The sequence below is a fragment of the Chrysemys picta genome, chromosome 10 (genome assembly GCF_011386835.1).
Source record: "Chrysemys picta bellii isolate R12L10 chromosome 10, ASM1138683v2, whole genome shotgun sequence".
Lineage (NCBI taxonomy): Eukaryota > Metazoa > Chordata > Testudines > Emydidae > Chrysemys > Chrysemys picta.
Genome location: NC_088800.1, coordinates 78,004,242 through 78,024,641, shown reverse-complemented (window position 1 = coordinate 78,024,641; position 20,400 = coordinate 78,004,242). Strand labels below are relative to the sequence as shown.

General features: G+C 41.0%; 2 protein-coding genes across 5 annotated transcripts in view; one reads left to right on the top strand and one right to left on the bottom strand.

The window, feature by feature from the left end:
- SDK1 (sidekick cell adhesion molecule 1) overlaps positions 1-3,899 on the bottom strand; it is a 672,364-nt gene extending 668,465 nt beyond the window's left edge. For 2 of the 3 annotated variants that reach the window (XM_042853129.2, XM_065560140.1), the window contains exon 1: positions 1,657-3,061. In XM_042853129.2, the coding sequence (XP_042709063.2) occupies positions 1,657-2,131 (475 nt within the window). In that variant the 5' untranslated portion in view covers positions 2,132-3,061. Of the gene's footprint in view, positions 1-1,656; positions 3,062-3,838 lie in introns of those variants that run through there. The other variant, XM_065560139.1, reaches the window with a different exon arrangement.
- Positions 3,900-4,086: 187 nt separating this feature from the next.
- The window catches only part of CARD11 (caspase recruitment domain family member 11), a 184,482-nt gene continuing 168,168 nt past the window's right edge, over positions 4,087-20,400 (top strand). The window contains exon 1 of one of the 2 annotated variants that reach the window (XM_042853132.2): positions 4,087-4,261. The gene's annotated coding sequence lies outside the window, so the exon portion shown is untranslated. The remainder of the gene's footprint in view (positions 4,262-20,400) is intronic. The other variant, XM_065560141.1, reaches the window with a different exon arrangement.

Here is a 20,400-nt window from a genome sequence, read left to right as displayed (position 1 = left end):
AGAGTCAATTTAATTGATTCAGGGATCTACATGTAAAACTGGCTTCACTGCTAATCTCAAGAAGTCTAATTTAAATAGATATTTTAAAATATTTGCCTTTCAAAATAAAAGGTCACATTGGTAGATGCCAATCAAGGACACAGAAAAAGAGAATAAATGTGAATTATAATTTGCAGAGGATTACATTAACTAGATGTAAGTACATTCTGTTTTACTATAACAATACCCTCTGTTATGGTTTGCAGGCCTCAGCACAAGTAGTTTGGGAATAGGAATGACAGCATAAACAAAACTTCGAAAAAGAGACAGATTTATGAGGGTGGAGTTGACTATTAAACAGTGGATTAGAACTACTCCATACCCTGGGGCTGAAAATGTTTGAAAGGGTGCAATAGTAAAGGCTGAGTAGACAGATTACAGCAGACTTGGTTTCATAGCCCTCTCCCTCAACATACAGACTATCCAGTTATTAAACTTTAGCTGTAGCGTTCTCTCCATGTACAAAAACTAAGGAGCTAGTGATCACCCACAGAAACAGTTCAAAGATAAAATCAATGCAGCAGTTTGCTTATTTGTAAAAGGCTGATTGACTAAATCAGGATATACTGGTTTACACTTTAAAAATGAAGTTGGTAAACATCTATTAAATACAGGGTTAATCAAAACATAGAGGGTACTTTATTTTAAAGATTTGTTCACAGAACTCATTCCCTCTTTTAAGAGATTATTAATTTCCAAGTTTTAATCGCTGACCCGGCATCCCACACTATAGAGATGAACACATTAGTGGAGCACACACAATACATTCAGCAATAAAACACAAAACAGCAAAGAAAGTGAAAGCTGCATTTGTTCAGCATGTCATTTTGCTCAGCCAACCGTAATGCCATAGCCTACCACTTATTGTTTACTCTGTCAAAGGATTATTAAGAATTACCCTGCATTTGGCTATTTTTTTACAGACGTAAATTTAGATGGAAAGTGATTGCCACTTGATATTTGAAATCGATTGGTCGACTGTGACCCTTCGTTTACAAGAGACTCATTTAACAGCAAGGATCTCTGATTTGAAAATACTCAGCTACGAATCAATCACAGTTTTGTGTCACTTTTTTTTTAAACAATCTAAGGAATGAACAAGACTCCACTCGAAGTTCACATACACTGGTACTACTATTTTTAAAAAAAATTGTTTACATGCCTGATTTAGTTCTAGTCGGTGAATTTATGAGTCCGTTTCTCTTGACAACTTATGTCGGTGCACAATGATTTTTTTTTAAATTCACACAGAAGTTAACTCTTCTGCTGCCTAAGAAATAACAGAAATGTATGTTTATCTCCAATTAAATAAAAAGGCAAGGTTGTGAGACGATTAACAGCGAGGTCCCGATATAGCTATTGACACTTATATAGGGGGTCGAAACGGGACAGAAAGCTAAGAGAATTAGGTAAGGGGGTAAACGCTTGTTCCTATAAAGAAAGGACTGTTTATAAATAAAATACCATTTATATATTAAATCCATTGTTAATTACGGTTTCTGAAGTTTGTTCTCTATGGGATTAAAGCAAAAGGCTATATCCGTGCCTGAACAGGATTTCTACGTCTTAAAAGGCAGATGCAGCATTTCTCTAAATAAAAATGTCTCTGAGCCCTACCTTGTGCCAGTGCTTGCAACATGTGGAGCTGAATCAACAGAAACGCCCACCATCCGCGACAGAAGAAGAAACAGAAGTTTAACTTTATCATCATCCGGTCTCTCCAGCTATTCCTTCGTGCAATAATTTCTCGATCCACCTTTCTTCCAACCATTATTTCTTCACGGATCCCCAGTCGATCCGACTGCCTGATGACAGTTTTGTCAGCTCTTTGGCCATTGATCACTCCACACCCCGAGGCCGGTTTCTCTTTGGTGGGTTGAGGACATCGCCCTTTGCCTTCATCCTGAAGTTTGGGGGGAACAGAAACCCCCGGTTTACAGGAGCGGAGGACTCGGTGATTTGTGCTCACTTTGCATGCAACCCGAAGGCAGCACGCCGTGTGCATGACTGTGTTATAATCGCCATCTAAATCAATGTATCTTGGGGAGGTATTGATTGCACCAAAACAACCAGGCAGAAATGTGAAACACATGTTTCTTTGCACTGTCACATCCAATGCCTTCAACGCTGAGACAGTAAGTGTATTGGCGTTAGTATTCCAATAAATCTGGGTCCTTCATCACATCGCTAGCAAAACCAGAGAGAGATTGATCCATTTAGATAGCCACCAGCAGACAATCCAGAGAGCACCTTTCATACCGCAAAGATGACGGAAACTATTCCCACTTGTGATTTTTATGGAGCAGGTTAGTTTTCCGTATGTGTCCCATTCCGCGTGAAACCCCAGCTACAGAAGTGTTAAATTCTTGTATAAGTAGAAAATAAACCTAAAACCAAGGGGAAATAGCGCACTACTCCTTGCACTAAAGATTTATTTCAGACAATTTCAAGATTAGCCATGCAGACAGAGTAGTCTCCAGATATCCCCCCAGAGCTCCACAATTATATTAATCCGATTTTCTTTTGGCTACAAATCTGTCATCAATGTCAGGGTCTGAAGGGTCCTTGACCAGGTAGATTTAGCAGCCCTAGCTGTGATTCCAGTTAGATTTGAAGTCAGCTACAGGCCAGTGGGGGTGTCACTCGAACTCTCACACTCAGCCGGAGGTGGGGAAAACCTCAGTTGATCAAGATTTCCCTCCTAGCAGGAAGGTGCTGGTCTGTTTCTTGCAAGGGAACCGCAATAAAAACCACCTCCAAAAACGTGCAAAGGATTTGCTTCTGGTCGGTTGTGGAAGCAACAAAGAAACCCTCTGCTGGGGCGTTTCAAGAAGGAGGAGGACGGAAAATCGCCTGAAACAAGCAGCAACAAGGTGAAATCCTTCCAGTCCCTTTGCTTATATGGACTCCTCCTCCGTTCCTTGTTTGTGCAGTCCGGGGCTCCTGGTTCTTCCTGTGTGTCTCTCCCTCAGAGAGGCTGCAAACACAAGAGGGAAAGCTCTATCGGAGCAGCAATAAACCCCTACACAATCAAAAAAAAAAAGAAAAAGTAAACGCTAAAGGTTTAACATTTAAACACACAGCGGGAATTGCTCCCCCCGCCCCTTAAAGAGAGTGGGGGAAAGTTTTTTTAGAGGTTTTTCCTCCTCAGATTTTGTCCTGATGGTTAAAATACAAATAGTAAAAAGCGAATCAGAACCAAAAGTAAAACAAATCGCCAAGGAGGGAAATGGATCAAACAAAAATCCTGCCAGCTCCCTCCCTTGCCCGCCACAAGATTGAGCCTGAACTTTCCTCACCTCTCGCTCTGTGTCACCTGGTATTCAACCCTACCCCTATCGCCCAGTTCATCTCCACCCTTCACACCCCCACCCTCACTTTACTGAGTCCGGACACTCCTGTCGTGTCCCCTACCTCATCGCCTCCCTCCTCTCCCACCCCCCTTACTCAATCCACATTCCCTTCCCCTCTCTCCCCCCCCCCCCGTCCAACCATAAATACCCCATCTCACCACCTCCCCTACCTAACTGACCCCCACACAGCCCTCCCATTTCCTCCCTCATCCCCTGACCTACACCTAGGAGGGCTGGGTCTGTGTGGGGAAATCCCTCCCGGGGCCAAGCAAAGCTGCTGCGAGGGCACTGGGGGTGGGGGGGCTGTCAGAGGCAGACGATGTGCGGGGGTTGGGTGTATTCACACAGGTTTGCCCGCCCGTTCTGTACAGGCGCTGGGAGGGGGGATAGGAGGAGGGAGCCCAGCTCCCTTCCCCTCACACACTAGCTGGTAATGAGCGCGGGACCTTCCAGCAGCCGAACAGAACGCTCGCCGTCCCGACCTTCCATTCCACCCGTTCTGTTCCCTCCCCCCACCCCGACCCTTTCCGAGGCACCGCCTCCAGCCAGGCGACTGATTGGACAGAAGACGTGTGGGGGAAGAGGAAAAAGAGAGGGGGAGGGGTGGGGCGTTCTTTAACGGCCGCGCGCGCTAGCCCCGATGGAACGTTGCCCCTGGTCCTCGCGCTCGCTGCGCCCCCTAGGTTTGCAAGCCAGCCTCTGCAGCAGTTGCAGCAGAAAGGGTGGAAGGGCAGGCACGCCCAGCAAAGAATGGGTGAGACTGCTGTAGCTGCGGGTCAAGAATCTCTCTCTGTGCATCCCCTGCAGCTATTAATTTTTGGCAGCAACGAGCAAAAAGAGGGATTTGACGAAAGCCAGGGCGCCTAGAGGTACAAATTAACGCTCCCCCCCCTTCTCTCTTTGTGTGGTGCTTTAGCTCAGCCTGAAAGGGCTAGCAGCGCTGCAAAGTTCTTGAGCTTTGTTTTATTTGATATATCAGCAAATGTTTGAACTAGGTTTGCGCCCAACTTTTTTTTAATATCTTGGCAAGATACCTATTGCGTTGGATTCACCAGGCGCACACAGTCACGTCAAATGTAAGATGTTTTTGTATTATTAAGGGATGGCATGAAGCTTTGGCAAAGAAATGAGGCATTTAAATTAAGCCAGTTCTTTTTCCACGCTCCCCTGTTTTCTTGCATAATAAAAAGGAAAGTCTCCGACGCCACCTCACAAACTGGAGCATGATATCTACTAGCCCCACACCTGCACAATCTCCTTCACATATAGTATCCGGCAGGTGCAACATATCTGTAGCCCTTCCACTCCCTAATGTGTAACAGGTTCATTGATTTCTAATAGCCACATGTGCACTTTTTTACCTATGCAGTAACTAATGGGTGGCTATAACGCCCCCAATCAGTATCAGGCTCATGATATCCAGTGCCCTGCACATTCTTTCCCTCTTCCCCTTATTATCTAACAGACGCATTATATATCCCAGCTTTTCCCCAATCTTTCTCTGTTTCTGTTATTGAATTAGTGCATAGTATGCCTCTGCCCCTGCAGATGAACTCTTTCTACTTCAGTATCTAACATCTCAGTGATATCGATATCCCACTGTGTTCCATATCTGCTAACAGGAGATCTAGGCTACCCCAATGCTCTGTAACCTCTCTCTAGTAACCAAAAGATACAAGCTATAGCTCAGCCCCAACCTTATTAACAACCAGATGCATGATACTCTCTATCCCAGCACATTTTCCCTCACTGGTATGAAACAGGTGAATAATTATAGAACTCAGGGCTCCACTCCTATACTCATCCCTCCCTAAGGTCTGTTTTCAGTACAGTACAAGCTGAGCCAAGCCTGTTTTAAACTGTGTAGAGAACTGGTCTCAGGGGTACAACTGTGTTTATAATTTCTGTTGAGCTATCAACAATTCACTGCAGTGGGGAGAAACTGTTTTAAAACTAGTTGTTTGAAGGTGGGATGGAGGTCTAATTTCCCCTAACTGGAAATGCATAACACACTTAATTGGGTTTTTAATTACTACAAAGCAGTATTATGGCTGTAGATCTGCCTGAGAAGTTTGGAAGTTCAGTTTCAGATTTTAAGGTCAGTTTGAAATCAGTGGGTGTCATTTACTATGGGGCAACTGCCCCCTGACAGAGGTATATATGCTCCACTTTTTGGCCCCTCTCCTGGACTTTGGAGGATATATGATATATAATGTTTTGTATGCTGATGCAACTTTGCCACAAACCCCAGTTCTTTTTTTTCCCCCTGAAATGACATCCCTGCATGTAGGAAGAAAGGCTCAGGTACTCTCTATTTAAGTTATAGTGAAGTTGAAAGTGGTTATCAATACTGAAGAAGTAGCAGTTGTTAAAATAATCGTCAGGCAGTTTAGGCCCCAAATTAAGGCTTTATAAAAGATGAGTTATAGAAAACCTAGCAGTAATATGTTTGTTTACATTATTTTGTTTTCACTGAAGCCATGTTTTTCCTTGTAATAAAACATTCATTTATAGTCATCTTAAATCCACAGGATTGTGCTGGTCTATAAAAACAGGAAAATTAAACTAAACTAGTCCATTTGCATCATCCAAGCCTATGAAGTTGAGTGAAATTAAAAAAATAAATACACCATCTAAATAAAAGTAAATCAGTTTTAAAATATTTTAATTTTAATATTTCAGGGTGCTTTAGTAACAAAGACATCTGCTTTTTTTTAAAAAATCTCTTCAACCTGATAATGTCTCTTAAAAATTATTCCTCTGTGTATTTTCAGTAGGGAGGCAGTGTGTGTTTGATTACTTTCTTTTGACCTGGTAAAGTGCCTTTGTCCTCCTGAAGGGCAAAAATGGTGTTTTCTTCAATTGTGTTAGCTTAACGCAATTGAACGGCCCTGTTACCTGGTTTGCTGAGACACAGAATAACATGTTTGGAGACCTGCTAGCGGGTCTGGGTGGAATTTAGGCTACAACACGACCAGCCTGACTTCAAAGATGTTAGCCTGCATCTTAACAAGTGTTAAGAACGCTTTTAAATTGTATTAAGATAAGACAATTGAAGACAATATTGTACCATTTTTGGCCTTAAACACAAGACCTATGTCTCTAAAATGCAGCTCAGTTGTTTTGGAGAAATATTTTTTTTAAGTGTTGCAATGTGAGATGGCTGCCTGGATGTTGGTAATATTGCTTTTGCTGTTTCCATGCTGCTATTCCACACTTGCTCTCCGCTCTCCCTAATGTACATTATGAGTGAGGAGCAAACTGCTGAACCAGTGGCAGGAAAGGCAGTAGAACAGCTCTTCCATATAAAACCAAGACAACTATTAGAGACTTATGAAGGCAAACCAGTGCGGGGGGAGGGGGGCAGAAGCATAGATGAGAAGGAGATGGAGCTAATGGTGTAAAAAGACAGGCAGATGGTGGAGAAAATAAGATAAATATGGGGCAGATCCTATAATTTAAAAATGACTAAAATGCAAACATGATACCAATTCTACTGTAAGCTATATAGTTTTGTATCATTGTAGAATATTGTATCATTTTATTTATATACGTGATGAGAGCATAGAGAAACATTGGGAACAGAGGGCAGACAACAGGTGGAGGAAGGAATAGAAAACTCACCTACCCAAGAGATGCCAGCTCTCTGAGGACAGCTGTTCAGCTAAAAAAGAAGGATCATACAACCAAGCTATGGAGGAACCAAACTAAAGATAAACAACACAGTTCTTGGTTTGGTAGGAAAGAGAAGGGGCAAACAAATTGCCATGCAACAAGTTGACAACTTACATCTTTATGTTACTCATATGGCTTGGGTGTATTTGTTGTAACTATACTTCTGACATTAACAAAAATGTTATAATTTTGTCACAAACAGTTAATTTGTCCTGACTCATACAATTGTACTGAATACTGCTACAGTTGTGACTTTTGTAAGCCAGTCAGACTCCTGTGGAGAGAGTATCTCAGATGTGCCTGATTATATTTGTTTTCAACAGATGTATCCCATCTTACTTTCCTAAAGCTATCCCATTCACTGATGGATAATACTGAATTGCAAGGTTGCAAATCACACCAAATTCTAGTTTTCCAACCAGGAAATCACTATGATTTGGTTGCTTATGTTAGTCCTGTAATGAAACTTAGTCATTTTCTTTCATACATTCTTCTAGAAAAGGCATTTCTGACTAATTTTACGCCAGCATATAGTATTTTCCACCAAGATGTTTTCTTTTATGTTTTACTGTACTCAGAAAATATAGCTGGTAAAGAAAAAAAACAGCAATAGCTTTAAAAGATAAGAGGAAAGACACTTCTACATTGACAGGTAATACCATAGAACAAAGAAGTGGCACCAGCATAGGTGTTAATATTCAGACTCTCAAGAACACTATTTATCCTCTTGTACTTGAGCATCATATCTTGTTCTATGATCTCCATCCAGGCCTTCCTTGCTCCATCTTGAATAAGCTGCTAAACCATAAAGCAATTCAAGTTTCTCATGTAGAGAACCCTTCTGTGAATACAACACATGTCTGTACAATGGTGACAATAAGAATTCCAAGCTTCCTGAGTCCAGGAGTTTATTCTTAAACTTGGATTTTGCTTTAGTCTAAAATTACAGTGCAAATTCATCACTAGGAAAAACAATTGCATTAACTTAACTATATGGTTGTTCCAAAAGATTTTATACTACTATGAGTACTTTTCCAGTCTTCCCAAGAGACAAAGCTTTAGAAAACAACAGATATGTGTTTGAAAAATAACTTGTTTTAAAAACAGGATGGTTTTGCAACCCACTAAATCAGTCTGAGTATAGTAAACCATTGAAGGGTCTGAAATCTTCCTAAACAAGGGGGTAGTCCCAAGGGTCACTAGCCAGCTGCTCTACTTTAATGGTGTAAACCTGCTCCTACATCAATAATAAATATTGGAAGAGAATGAAAAAATATCACATTTCATAGCTGGGAATCCCATGAGAAGCATTATACAATGACCTCACCACACTTCTGGAAGTGTCTTCTGCAAAGAAGACAGCTCAGGAATAACAATAAGAATTCAGATAGAATTTTGGGGGGTTAAATAACTTAATATGATATGAGTTATAATGCCTCTTATACAAACACAGTAACAGTCTTGTGTTTTCTTCTGTTTGGTTTTAATTTACTAAAAAGCAGTTAAACATAGAAGACAGGTTCAAATGCCATCCAGAGTCTGAGCCTAAGTTCACAAATGCCAGCAAATTCAGAGTTAAAAGTTCTTCACTTACTGCGTAGTACCATTGTGTCAAGATATAGGAATCTGAGAACAGTAGAACTACAATACTAAGGCACAGCGGTAAGAGTTAAGGGCAGAGTGAGCAGACTGACTGAACTCCACGTTTCATGGCTTTTATGAGTTTAAGACCTATCCTCATAATGCTTAACATAGCTGTGTTTAATATATTCAAAAGCCGGATGAGCAGATTTGGACAGTATCTGTACAGTCTCTAGAAAAGGGTAAGTGTAGCTTCTGAATTACCCTCATCTTCTGCATTATGCCAATGTAACACAAGACCATCCCATTTCGCTGTCAGAAGAAATTTACAATGACCTGGCCACGTTTCCCTGCTGTGTTTTATGGAGTAGAGAGTTAGCGGAGTAACATAAAGGATCAAGACAACAGGTTCTGCGTTTTTGAAATGTAGATGTTTGAAAACATTCTTAGAGCCTCCAGGAGGAAGACCACAGGGGCTGTAATGATTCTACTCCAGACGAGTTTGGATAAAATGTAGAGAGAGATCTTATTTTAACAAGTCTGCAGTCTTCAAACACCAATCGGTCTGGACATCCAGCAACGGGCAGCAATGATTACCTTTCATGATTCAGAGGATGCCCCAGGCAAAGGTGACCTGAGTGAGTGGAGCAATGGCTGGGATTGTCCATAACTACTATAGACACAGACAAAATGTATAGGTTGTACCGAACCTTTATACCATAACTCTTCCATCATATTAAATTCCTTAAGTGTTGATCTTCCTTTTGCATCTGCCTTCAAGTCTCTGAATCTACTTATTGATCAAGATTAAAATACAAGTAAAAATTGATCATATGTACAAAAGAGAAAGCTTCTAATAAATTGTATTTAAACCTGCAGTTATACCATTTCATAGTGAATTCCAGTAATATGTCAACCTAAGCAGGGTCATGCCAGATGGGAGACCTCCAAGGAACACCTAGGGCTGCAAGGAGAGGTGCTGGTGATTCAGTACACTTACCCCCTGAGTCATTAATGAACCAATGCCTGAGCATAATGTTATGTGTGCTACTGCTGAAGGTCCTGTCTTTAAGGTGAGACACAAAACTGAAGTCTTGACCACTTGTAATAATTAAAGATTCCATGGCAGTTTCTGTATGAGGAGAGGTGACCTCAGTGTTCTGGCAAAAATGCAGCTCAGGAATTATATTCTTCCTACCTTAATTCCAGTGCGGTTTCACCTGATCAGTTTTCTTCATTTCCTGACCTAAACTGTTATAGTATTCATTTGCACCATTAAGTGCTGCATTTCACCCCAGAAAGGGCTGCATTTTAATGGTGTAAAAAATAATCACTGTATATCACTTAACTTCCTTTCAAGGGTGTTGTGAGGGCTCAGTTAATGTTTCTGAAGTGTTTTGAAAAGCATTATAGAAGTACTAATGATAATATTTTTATTAAATACAAGACTTGTTCCAAAATGTATGATATACATATGTTCTGTTCATAGATATTTTATCTTGCATAATGAAGGATACTGTTGAATTTTGATATTCTGAGGTTACATAATCGGTATTTTTCTTTAAAGAAAAAATATTAAATGTATACAAAGAAAACATAATTTAAAATAAATTTAGTACATACTTGTTACTATAATTAAGTTAGTTGAAAAATGCACAGAAATAAATACACCTCTACCCTGATATAACGCTGTCCTCAGGAACAAAAAATCTTACCGTGTTATAGGTGAAACTGTGTTATATTGAACTTGTTTTGATCCGACGGAGTGCGCAGCCCCGCCCCCCCGGAGCGCTGCTTTACCGCGTTATATCCGAATTCGTGTTATATCGGGTCGCGTTATATTGGGATAGAGGTGAACATTGATTCCATTATTACAAGACTGCATTTTTTTAATTGGTTGACATGATTATAATGGAATAATGTTTTTAAAAAATCATGTTTAATACAAGGTAATAAAGATATAATAAAGATATAACAGAGAGAAGGATGAAAACAATTATTATGAGGACTTGAACAATAAACGGATCATGAAATGAGAGCGTAAGATTCTAAACACACATAGGTGTCTATAGTGATTACAGTATAGGCTTCCTGACCTAACTGTAAATTATTTTTCTTTTGGAAGGATATAAAAAAGTATTCATTAGTAGTGATTTAGACTAAGATTCAAATCCAGTGGAATTTGCCATTATGTTGATTTCAGCAGAATTTTTTACCTGTATTTAGAGTGTTGCTTATCTTTTAATGATATTCTCTTGGTTGCTAATCTTTTGTGCGTGCATATACTTGCATATACAAGAATTTTCTGAATTTACTGATGGCTCAAGTTTAGGCATCAAGCTTAAATCTCATAACTCCAGGTGGCCAAAACAAAAGCTGAACTAGATTATGTGACTCAAGGGAGATGAAGACAGAGGATTAAACCAGATGAGCCAATGTGCTAGCTGTCTTTTACAAGTTCTGGGGTGACTGCACAATATTAAAGTCATTTAGTATATTTTTTCCCAGGCAGTTGGTGCTGAGGATCTTCACCAACAGGGTCTTAATCTAAGCAGCCAAAATAATTTAATTGTTGCCACTGTTCTCCGTGGCTGCATCCTTGTGTACGTCAACCAACCCCTTCTCTGTACTGACTCTCCATTATTCATCTGGCATCTAATCAGCACTTCTCTGCTTTTCAAGCCTTGCTCTTCTGATTCTTCCCTTCTTCATGGAGTTATTCATTTGAAGGTGATCAACAGCAAATAGACAATATCTTTGAATGTTGTCAAGTTAGGCCCAGGGTCAGAGCAAGAAGAACACTAAAAATAATTTTGCTCACCTGATTAGTTATTGCCATGCGTATCCTGTTTGTACACACAGAAAAGTAGTTTAAATAGCAAGTCAGGCTGTGTACATTTATATGGTTCCAATCTCAGGAGTACCAATAAGTATAGCCTTTAACTCAAGGTCAATAAGGCAGTTCTGTGCTTTGGAAGGGAAGAATATTTCCCAGTAACAGAAATTCTGACTTGTCCATATCCATTGTCATCTTTTTAAAAGTATCTAATTACAAAGCTTTTCCAAGTGATCCCATGGGCTGTTCCTGCACATTCTTTAGGTAAGTGGTAGAAATTTATTTAAATGTGTAATAAAGTTCATCAGGTAGTGCACATTTGATTCAAATTCAGACTGTCACTTTTCAGTAGTAAACATGATCTGGAATACATGTTCCTTGAAAAAGCCATAGCGATACTCAATTGTAATTAACTTAACCAAATGGCAGAATGTTGCAATTGCAGCAATGCTAAGGCAGATGAAATGAAGGGGGAATATTGCAGTAAAAAAATCAAAATGAATCCTTAAAGTAAGCAAGCATCAAAGCCTTGTGGTCATTTCCTTTAATACTACTTTAATTTTTTCTGAACAGCTTTTTTATCCAGACATAGTAGTAATTTGAAATGTTTTCTTGTAATAATTGGGCCTACACATTTACCCTAATTGAGTGAAAGTTTATAAAATGTCACAATAACCTATAACAGTAAATGTTGATGGGGGGGAGGGGAAAGGGGCAAAAAAGAGACAGACTGAATAACTCCAAACAAAAAAACCCTTGCTAATGTAATTCAAGGATTGTGTTAAGATTATGCCTAGTAGACCAGAAAAGTGTGGGACTGGAAATCAATCAGCTAAAATTGGTGTGTCAGAAATTAGGCATAATTGGTAAACAAACTAATGTGGAGGATAAGCTATTTCGCCCATCACTCTGTTTTAGGGTCCTTAAAAGAAAATAGCATCACAAAAGTGTAGGACTGGAAGGGACCTCAATAACTCATCCAGTCTAGTCCCCTGCACCCAAGGTAGGACTACATTATAACTAGATCATTCTTGACAGGTATTTGTCTAATCTGTTCTTAAAAACGTCCAATGATTGAGATTCCACAACCTCCCTAGGCAATTTGTTCTAGTGCTTAACCACCCGGACAGATAGGGAGTAGGGCTGTCAAGCGATTCAAAAAATTAATCACAATTAATCACACAATTAATTGCACTGTTAAATAATAATAGAATACCATTTAGTTAAATATTTTTGGATGTTTTCTACATTTTCAAATGTATTGATTTCAGTTACAACACAGAATACAAATTGTACAGTGCTCATTTTATATTTATTTTTTATTACAAATATTTGCATTGTAAAAAAACAAAAGAAATAGTATTTTTCAATTCACCTAATACAAATACTATAGTGCAATCTCTTTATCATGAAAGTTAAACTTACAAATGTAGAATTATGTACAAACAAATAACTGCATTCAAAAATAAAACAATGTAAAACTTTAGAGCCTACAAGTCCACTTAGTCCTATTTTCTGTTCAGCCAATCAAGTTTGTTTACATTTGCAGGAGATAATGCTGTCCACTTCTTGTTAACAATGTCACCTGAAAGTGAGAAAAAGGCGTTCACATGGCACTGTTGTAGCCGGAGTCATAAGATATTTACATGCCAGATGTGCTAAAGATTCATATGTTCCTTCATGCGTCAACCACCATTTTAGAGGACATGCATCCATGCTGATGACGGGTCCAGCTTGATAACAATCCAAAGCAGCGCGGACAGACACATGTTCATTTTCATCATCTGAATCAGATGCCACCTGCAGAAGGTTGATGTTCTTTTTTGGTGGTTCGGGTTCTGTAGTTTCTGCATCAGAGTGTTGCTCTTTTAAGACTTTTGAAAGCATGCTGCACACCTCGTCCCTCTCAGATTTTGGAAGGCACTTCAGATTCTTAAACCTTGGGTGGAGTGCTTGTAGCTATCTTTAGAAATCTCACATTGGTATCTTCTTTGCATTTTGTCAAATCTGCAGTGAAAGTGTTTTTAAAACAAACATGTGCTGGTTCATCCTCGGAGACTGCTAAAACATGAAATATATGGAAGAATGCAAGTAAAACAGAGCAGGAAACATGCTATTCTCCCCCAAGGAGTTCAGTCACTAAGTAATTAATGCATTATTTTTTTAACGAGCGTCATGAGCATGTAACATGTTCTTTGGAATGGTGGCTGAAGCGTGAAGGGGCATACAAATGTTTAGTACATCTGGCACATAAATACCTTGCAATACCGGATACAAAAGTGCCATGTGAATGCCTGTTCTCACTTTCAGGTAACACTGTAAATAAGAAGAGGGCAGCATTATCTCCTGCAATTGTAAACAAACTTGTTTGAGCGATTGGCTGAACCAGAAGTAGGACTGAGTGTACTTGTAGGTTCTAAAGATTTACATTGTTGTGTTTTTGAGTGTAGTTATGTAACAAAAAAAATTGACATTTGTAAGTTGCACTTTCACAATAAAGAGATCGCACTACAGTACTTGTATGAGGTGAATTGAAAAATACTATTTCTTTTGTCATTTTTACAGTGCAAATATTTGTAATAAAAATAATGTAAAGTGAGCATTGTACACTTTGTATTCTGTGTTGCTATTGAAATCAATATATTTGAATATGTCAAAAAACATCCAAAAATATTTAATACATTTCAATTGATATTCTACTGTTTAACAGTGCGATTAAAACTGCTATTAATCACGATTAATTTTTTTTCAGTTAATCGCGTGAATTAACTGCGATTAATCGACAGCCCTAACAGGAAGTTTTTCCTAATGTCCAACCTAAACCTACCTCCCTTGCTGAAGTTTAAACCCATTGCTTCTTCTCCTTAACCTCTGAGGACAGGACAACATATTTTCACTGTCCTCCTTGTAACAACCTTTTATGTATTTGAAAACTGTTATCATGTCTCCTCCCAGTCGTCTCTTCTCCAGACTAAAGAAACCCATTTCTTCAATATTTCCTCATAAGTCATGTTTTATAGACCTCTAGTCATTTTTGTTGCTCTCTTCTGGACTTTCTCCAGTTTGTTCACATCTTCCCTGAAATGTGGCACCCAGAACTGGACACAATACTCCAGTTGAGGCCTTCTCAGTGTGGAGTAGAGTGGAAGAATTACTTCTCTCTCTCTTACAACACTCCTGCTAATACATTCCTGAATGATGTTTGCTTTTTTTGCAACAGTGTTACACTGTTGACTCACATTTAGCTTGTGATTCACTATAGCCCCCAGATGCCTTCCTGCAGTACTCCTTCCTAGGCAGCCATTTCTCATTTTTGATGTGTGCAATTGATTATTCCTTCCTAAGTGAAATACTTTGTATTTGTCCTTATTGAATTTAATCCTATTTACTTCCAACAATTTCTCCAGTTTGTTCAGATCATTTTGAATTTTAATCCTATCCTCCAACGCACTTACAACCCTTCTGAGCTTGGTATTATCCACAAACTTCATAAATGTACTCTCTATGCCATTATCTAAATCACTTATGAAGATAGTGAATAGAACTGGACCCAAGACTAATCCCCACATGGATAGGGTTGCCAGGCGTCCGGTTTTCGACCGGAACGCCCGTTCGAAAAGGGATCCTGAAGGCTCCAGTCAGCACTTCTGACCGGGTCACTAAAAGTCTGGTCAGTGGCACAGAAGGGCTAAGGCAGGCTCCCTGTCTGCCCTGGCTCTGCGCAGCTCCGGAAGCAGCTGGCATGTCAAGCTCCTATGTGCAGGGGCAGCCATGGGGGCTCCACACACTGCCCCTGCCCTGAGTGCCGGCTCCGCAGCCCCCATTGGCCGTGGTTCCCGGCCAATGGGAGCTGTGGGTGTGGCACCTGTGGGTGCAAGCAGCATGCAGAGCCCTCTGGCCTTTCCACCTAAGAGTCAGACATGCAGGCTACTTCTGGGAGCCGCCTGAGGTATGCGCCACCTGGCTGGAGCCCGCACCCAAAACACCCTCCCACACCCCTACCCCAGGTCGGAACCCCCTCCTGCACCTTAACTCCCTCCCAGAGTCCGCACCCCTCATCCCCTCCAGTACCCCAACTCCCCAGCCCCACCCCAGAGCCCGCACCCCCAGCCAGAGCCCACATCCCCTCCCACACCCCAACCTCCTGCCCCAGCCCTGTGAAAGTGAGTGAGGATGGGGGAGAGCGAGCGACAGAGGGAGTGGGGATGGAGTGAGTGGGGGGCAGGGCCTTGGAGAAGGGGCAGGGCAAGGGTGTTCGGTTTTGTGCTATTAGAAAGTTGGCAACTCTACCATGGGACCTCACTTGATATGCCCTTCCAGCTTCTCTGTGAACCACTGATAACTACTCTCTGGGAACGTTTTTTCAGTTATGTACCTGCCTTATAGTAGCTCCATCTAACCTATATTTCTCTAGTGTCATTATGAGAAGGTCATGTAAAACAGTATCAAAAGTCTTAGAAAGCTATTAGGTTGGTTTGACATGATTTGTTCTTGACAAATCCATGTTGACTGTTACTTATCTCCTTATTATCTTCTAGGTATTTGCAAATTGATTGCTTGATTATTTGCTACATTATCTTTCCGGAAACTGAAGTTAAGATGACTGGCCTGTAATTTCCCAGGTTGTCCTTATTTCCCTTTTTAAAGATTGGTACTATATTTGCGCTCTTCCAGTCCTCTGGAGTCTCTCCTGTCTTCCATGAGTTTTCGAAGATCATTGCTAATGGCTCAGGTATCTTCTCAGTCAGCTCCGTGAGCATTCTAGGATATATTTCATCAGCCCCTGCCGGCCTGAAAACATCTAACTTGTCTAAGTAATTTTCAACTTCTTCTTTCCCTACAGATCTACCCCACTATGTTAGACATCCGATAGCTCTAACTTTTTTTGGTGAAAACTGAAACAAAAAAGGCATTTAGCACTTCTGTTATTGTCTTTCTCTGTTTATTGAGTAATGGGCCTACCCTGTCCTTGGTCTTTCTCTTGCGTCTAATGTATTTGTAGAATGTTTTCTTGTTACTCTTTATGTCTCTAACTACTTTTGGGGAGGGGAGGAAATCAGGAAGAAGCAGCTGTCTGCCAGAAACAGTTGTTGACTGAAAGATGGGAGAACAGGAAGGAATGAACTTCACCATCCTGGCTGCCATCCTCTCCACTACCCCTCCCCTCCCCCGACCCCCATCTCCTAGGATCTACCATAATACCATTGGCCCTTCATCATGCTGATCCGAAAAGATGTCTCGACCAGATGTGACCAGAGAGAAGGACCCAGATGACATTGTCACCTCCACTGGCTTCAGCTAAATCCTTTTCCTTCCCCAGCTTATTTCTATCTTTTCTTATCCTTCTTTGCCTTCTGTCTAATCAGATTCTGGCTTAGCTGGCCATGACTGTATATTTTGCAACACTGCTGTAAGCCTGTGACCAGAAAGAGGCAGTTAAAAGCGATAATTTAAACTGCTGTATGCTGGTACACATTTGCCAGGTGTTGGAGTGGCTAATAGACTGTGTGCCATGCCTGTGTTTCTTCAGCAATGAAGTTGCAAATGAATGTCAATACCCAAAACAGAAGCTAAACTTTCTATCTTTACTGTTCTTTTCTTTCCCCTTTTTTGTGTGATTGTCTTGTTTTCTCTTCTGGGAAACGGGATCAGATTTTAGCAACAACAACAGCTCCAGCCAGTCTCAACTAACTTCTTCTCTTTTCCTCCAAAAGGACAGTTATTACCATCTTTAAGACCATAAGAGACTGCCAGACACTGGGGATGTCTTTCTAAAAACTCTCTCCAGCCAAAAGGAAAGGGAACAAAGGATGTTAAAACGAAAGCCTTACTGAATACTTTATATTTCAAAAGCTTTAACTGTTCTTCCCTCTTTTTCTGTATCTTTAATAAAAGGTTAAAAAGATTTTCACTGATGTGTTTGCCACAGTACTAAGCAGACTGAGGTCTCTTTATACCAGGGGTAGGCAACCTTTCAGAAGTGGTGTGCCGAGTCTTCATTTATTCACTTTAATTTAAGGTTTCGCGTGCCAGTCATACATTTTAAATTTTTTTAGAAGGTCTCTCTCTATAAGTCTATATTTTATAACTAAACTATTGTTGTATGTAAAGTAAACAAGGTTTTCAAAATGTTTAAGAAGCTTCATTTAAAATTAAATTAAAATGCTGATCTTATGCCGCCAGCCTGCTCAGTCCGCTGCCAGCCTAGGGTTCTGTTCACCTAGGCCAGCAGTGGGCTGAGCGGGGCCTGCGGCGGGGACGTCGGCTGGCAAGGGGCTGGCAGCCAGGACCCAGGACCGGGGGGGGGAGGGGTTTCTGGGGTCAGTGTAGAGGTCTGGGTGTGTGTGTGGGGGGGTGCAGGGCAGAAGGCTGGGTGTGTGGGGGGGGTTCAGAGGTGAGGGCAGAGGGATAGGGGCTGTGGGGGTGCAGGGCAGAAGGCTGGGTGTGTGGGGGGTGTTCAGGAGTCAGGGCAGAGGGCTGGGGTTCTCAGCTCATGGGGGTGCTCCCAGACCCCTGTCCTGGGCGGCTCGTGGCAGGGGTCTGAAAGGGATATGTCCTGTTGCGCCCCCTTCCCCAAGGTCCCGTCCCTACCTCTTCTCTGCCTCCTCTACGGAGCAGCGAGCACACTGCCACTCAGCTCTGCTCCGCTCCCCCTCCCCTTCGCAAGGGCTATCAGCTGATCAGGGAAGGGGAGGGGAGGGGCAGGAAAGCACCACACTGGGGGAAGAAGCGGGGGAGGGGGGAAGCTTGGCTGCCGCAGGACCAAGCTTCTGCCTCCTGCCCCCACAGGGGAGAGCAGTGGGCAGGGGGGCTGAGTGGGGCTGGGGGCCAGGACCGAGGTAGGCAGCAGCGTGCCAGTCAAAATCGGCTTGCGTGCCGTAGGTTGCTGACCCCTGCTCTATACCAGCCCCTGAACTTTATTTAAAATTGTTTAGTGTTGGACAGTTACAGGGTTACGTTAACACCTTTAACTCTTTGGGCCCTTGTATTCCATTGAAATTAATACTTTATTAATATTTAAAATAGATGACAGGCATATTCTCTTAACATACCAAAGTCTGAATATAGGATACAATGAAAGACAGATGACCCCCAAAAAGGATGCAAGAAAAATAGTAGTTCAAGGAACCATGTGAGATTCATTCATTTCACATAACTCAGCTTTTTGGTAACCTCTGTTTCATGAGTCAACATTTCTGGTGTCAGTAATTCACAGTAATAAAAATGAGAGAATACCCAGTTTACATATAATGAATGTAAATATGGGTTTGTAATGAAGGGCATTTGAGAAGTACAATATGGCCCTAGGTCTTGCAGTTTTGCCTACTGATGTCTAATAGGATGGCAATACTAGTCTGTATAGCTAGCTTAGTATGGCACGGAAAGACTCCGTGGCATTTTCTGAGCGGAAACTGCATTAGGAGGGATAACTGTATGAAGCTTTTTGCAGTTGCTGCTTTATGAACATAAGCTCCATTTAAAACATACCACTCTAAATAATCATGGTAAACCTTAAGATTCATATTTAAAATTGATGTCATTCCTGTGTGTGTGTGTGTGTGTGTGTGTATATATATATATATATCATCAGTTTTTAAGTATTTTAAGATCAAGCATCGCTAGTACAGGAGCTCCCCAGTAGAGCTGCCCTACAGAGCCCTCATTGTTACAAAAGAAAAATCTAACTACAAACTGCCTGGGGAGCTGCCATGACACACAAATCTTTCAGTAGTCACAGCTGTGCACCTGTTGCAGCATCTAACAAATAGCAAAAACAGGCTCCAGCTAAGTCTGGAGCACTAAGAAAATATAGAGCTTCATTCTGGTCTCACGTGGTTTAAATTAATCCAACTCCATGGACTTCAATGGGGTTACTTCTGATTTATATCTGTAGAAGAGCCTGATCCAAAGCCCGTTTAGGTTAATGGGAGTCATTTCATGGACTCCTGAGAACTTTGAATTAGGCCCATAACATACTCCAGAGAGTGCACATTGCAGGTCTTCATGGTGATCTTCTGAAGAGCATTTCAGAGTCCATCTTATGAGAACAAAAATGTACCAAATGTAGGTTAACTCCAGTACCCAATAGTAACATGTATGTTCATACAAGTATATTGAAGTATGCAACAACCCACAAATGCCAGAACATTCACATATATGGCTGATACAAGGTAGGGAGCTGGTACCTAGGCTGCTGCACAATAGACCTGCAGTCACCCATCTGTTCTATTATAGTTCTCTTTTTTTATATGGCTAGAAGCATAATGATGTATTCATATCTTATAGTGACAATTAAATACTTTCTATTCCTTCAGCAACTAGGGAGGAAGTTAAACACTTTTAAAATTGCAGGGGTGGGTAATTTACGTCCAAGAATATTAAAAGAATTGTCCAAGAAGCTTTATGAACCATTAATGTTAATTTTTAACAAAGCTTGGAAAACAGGGGAAGTTCCAGAGGACTAGAGAAAAGCTAATGTGATAGCAGTATTTTAAAAAGGGTAGGATGTCCCAGGTAGCCATAGGCTGGTTAACCTGACATCTCTCCAGGCAAAATTATGAAAAGGCTGATATGGGGGTGCAATTAGTAAAGAATTAAAAGATGGTAGCTTAATCAATGCAATTAACATTATTTTTTTAAATTATCTTGTCTAACAAATTAATAAATAAATGGAGATATCCTATCTCCTAGAACTGGAAGGGACCTTGAAAGGTCATTGAGTCCAGCCCCCTGCCTTCACTAGCAGGACCAAGTACTGATTTTGCCCCAGATCCCTAAGTGGCCCTCTCAAGGATTGAACTCACAACCCTGGGTTTAGCAGGCCAATACTCAAACCACTGAGCTATCCCTCCCCATAATTTTTTAATGAAATCATACATTTGGTTGAGTGATAGATTTTTATAAAGTAATTGTAAA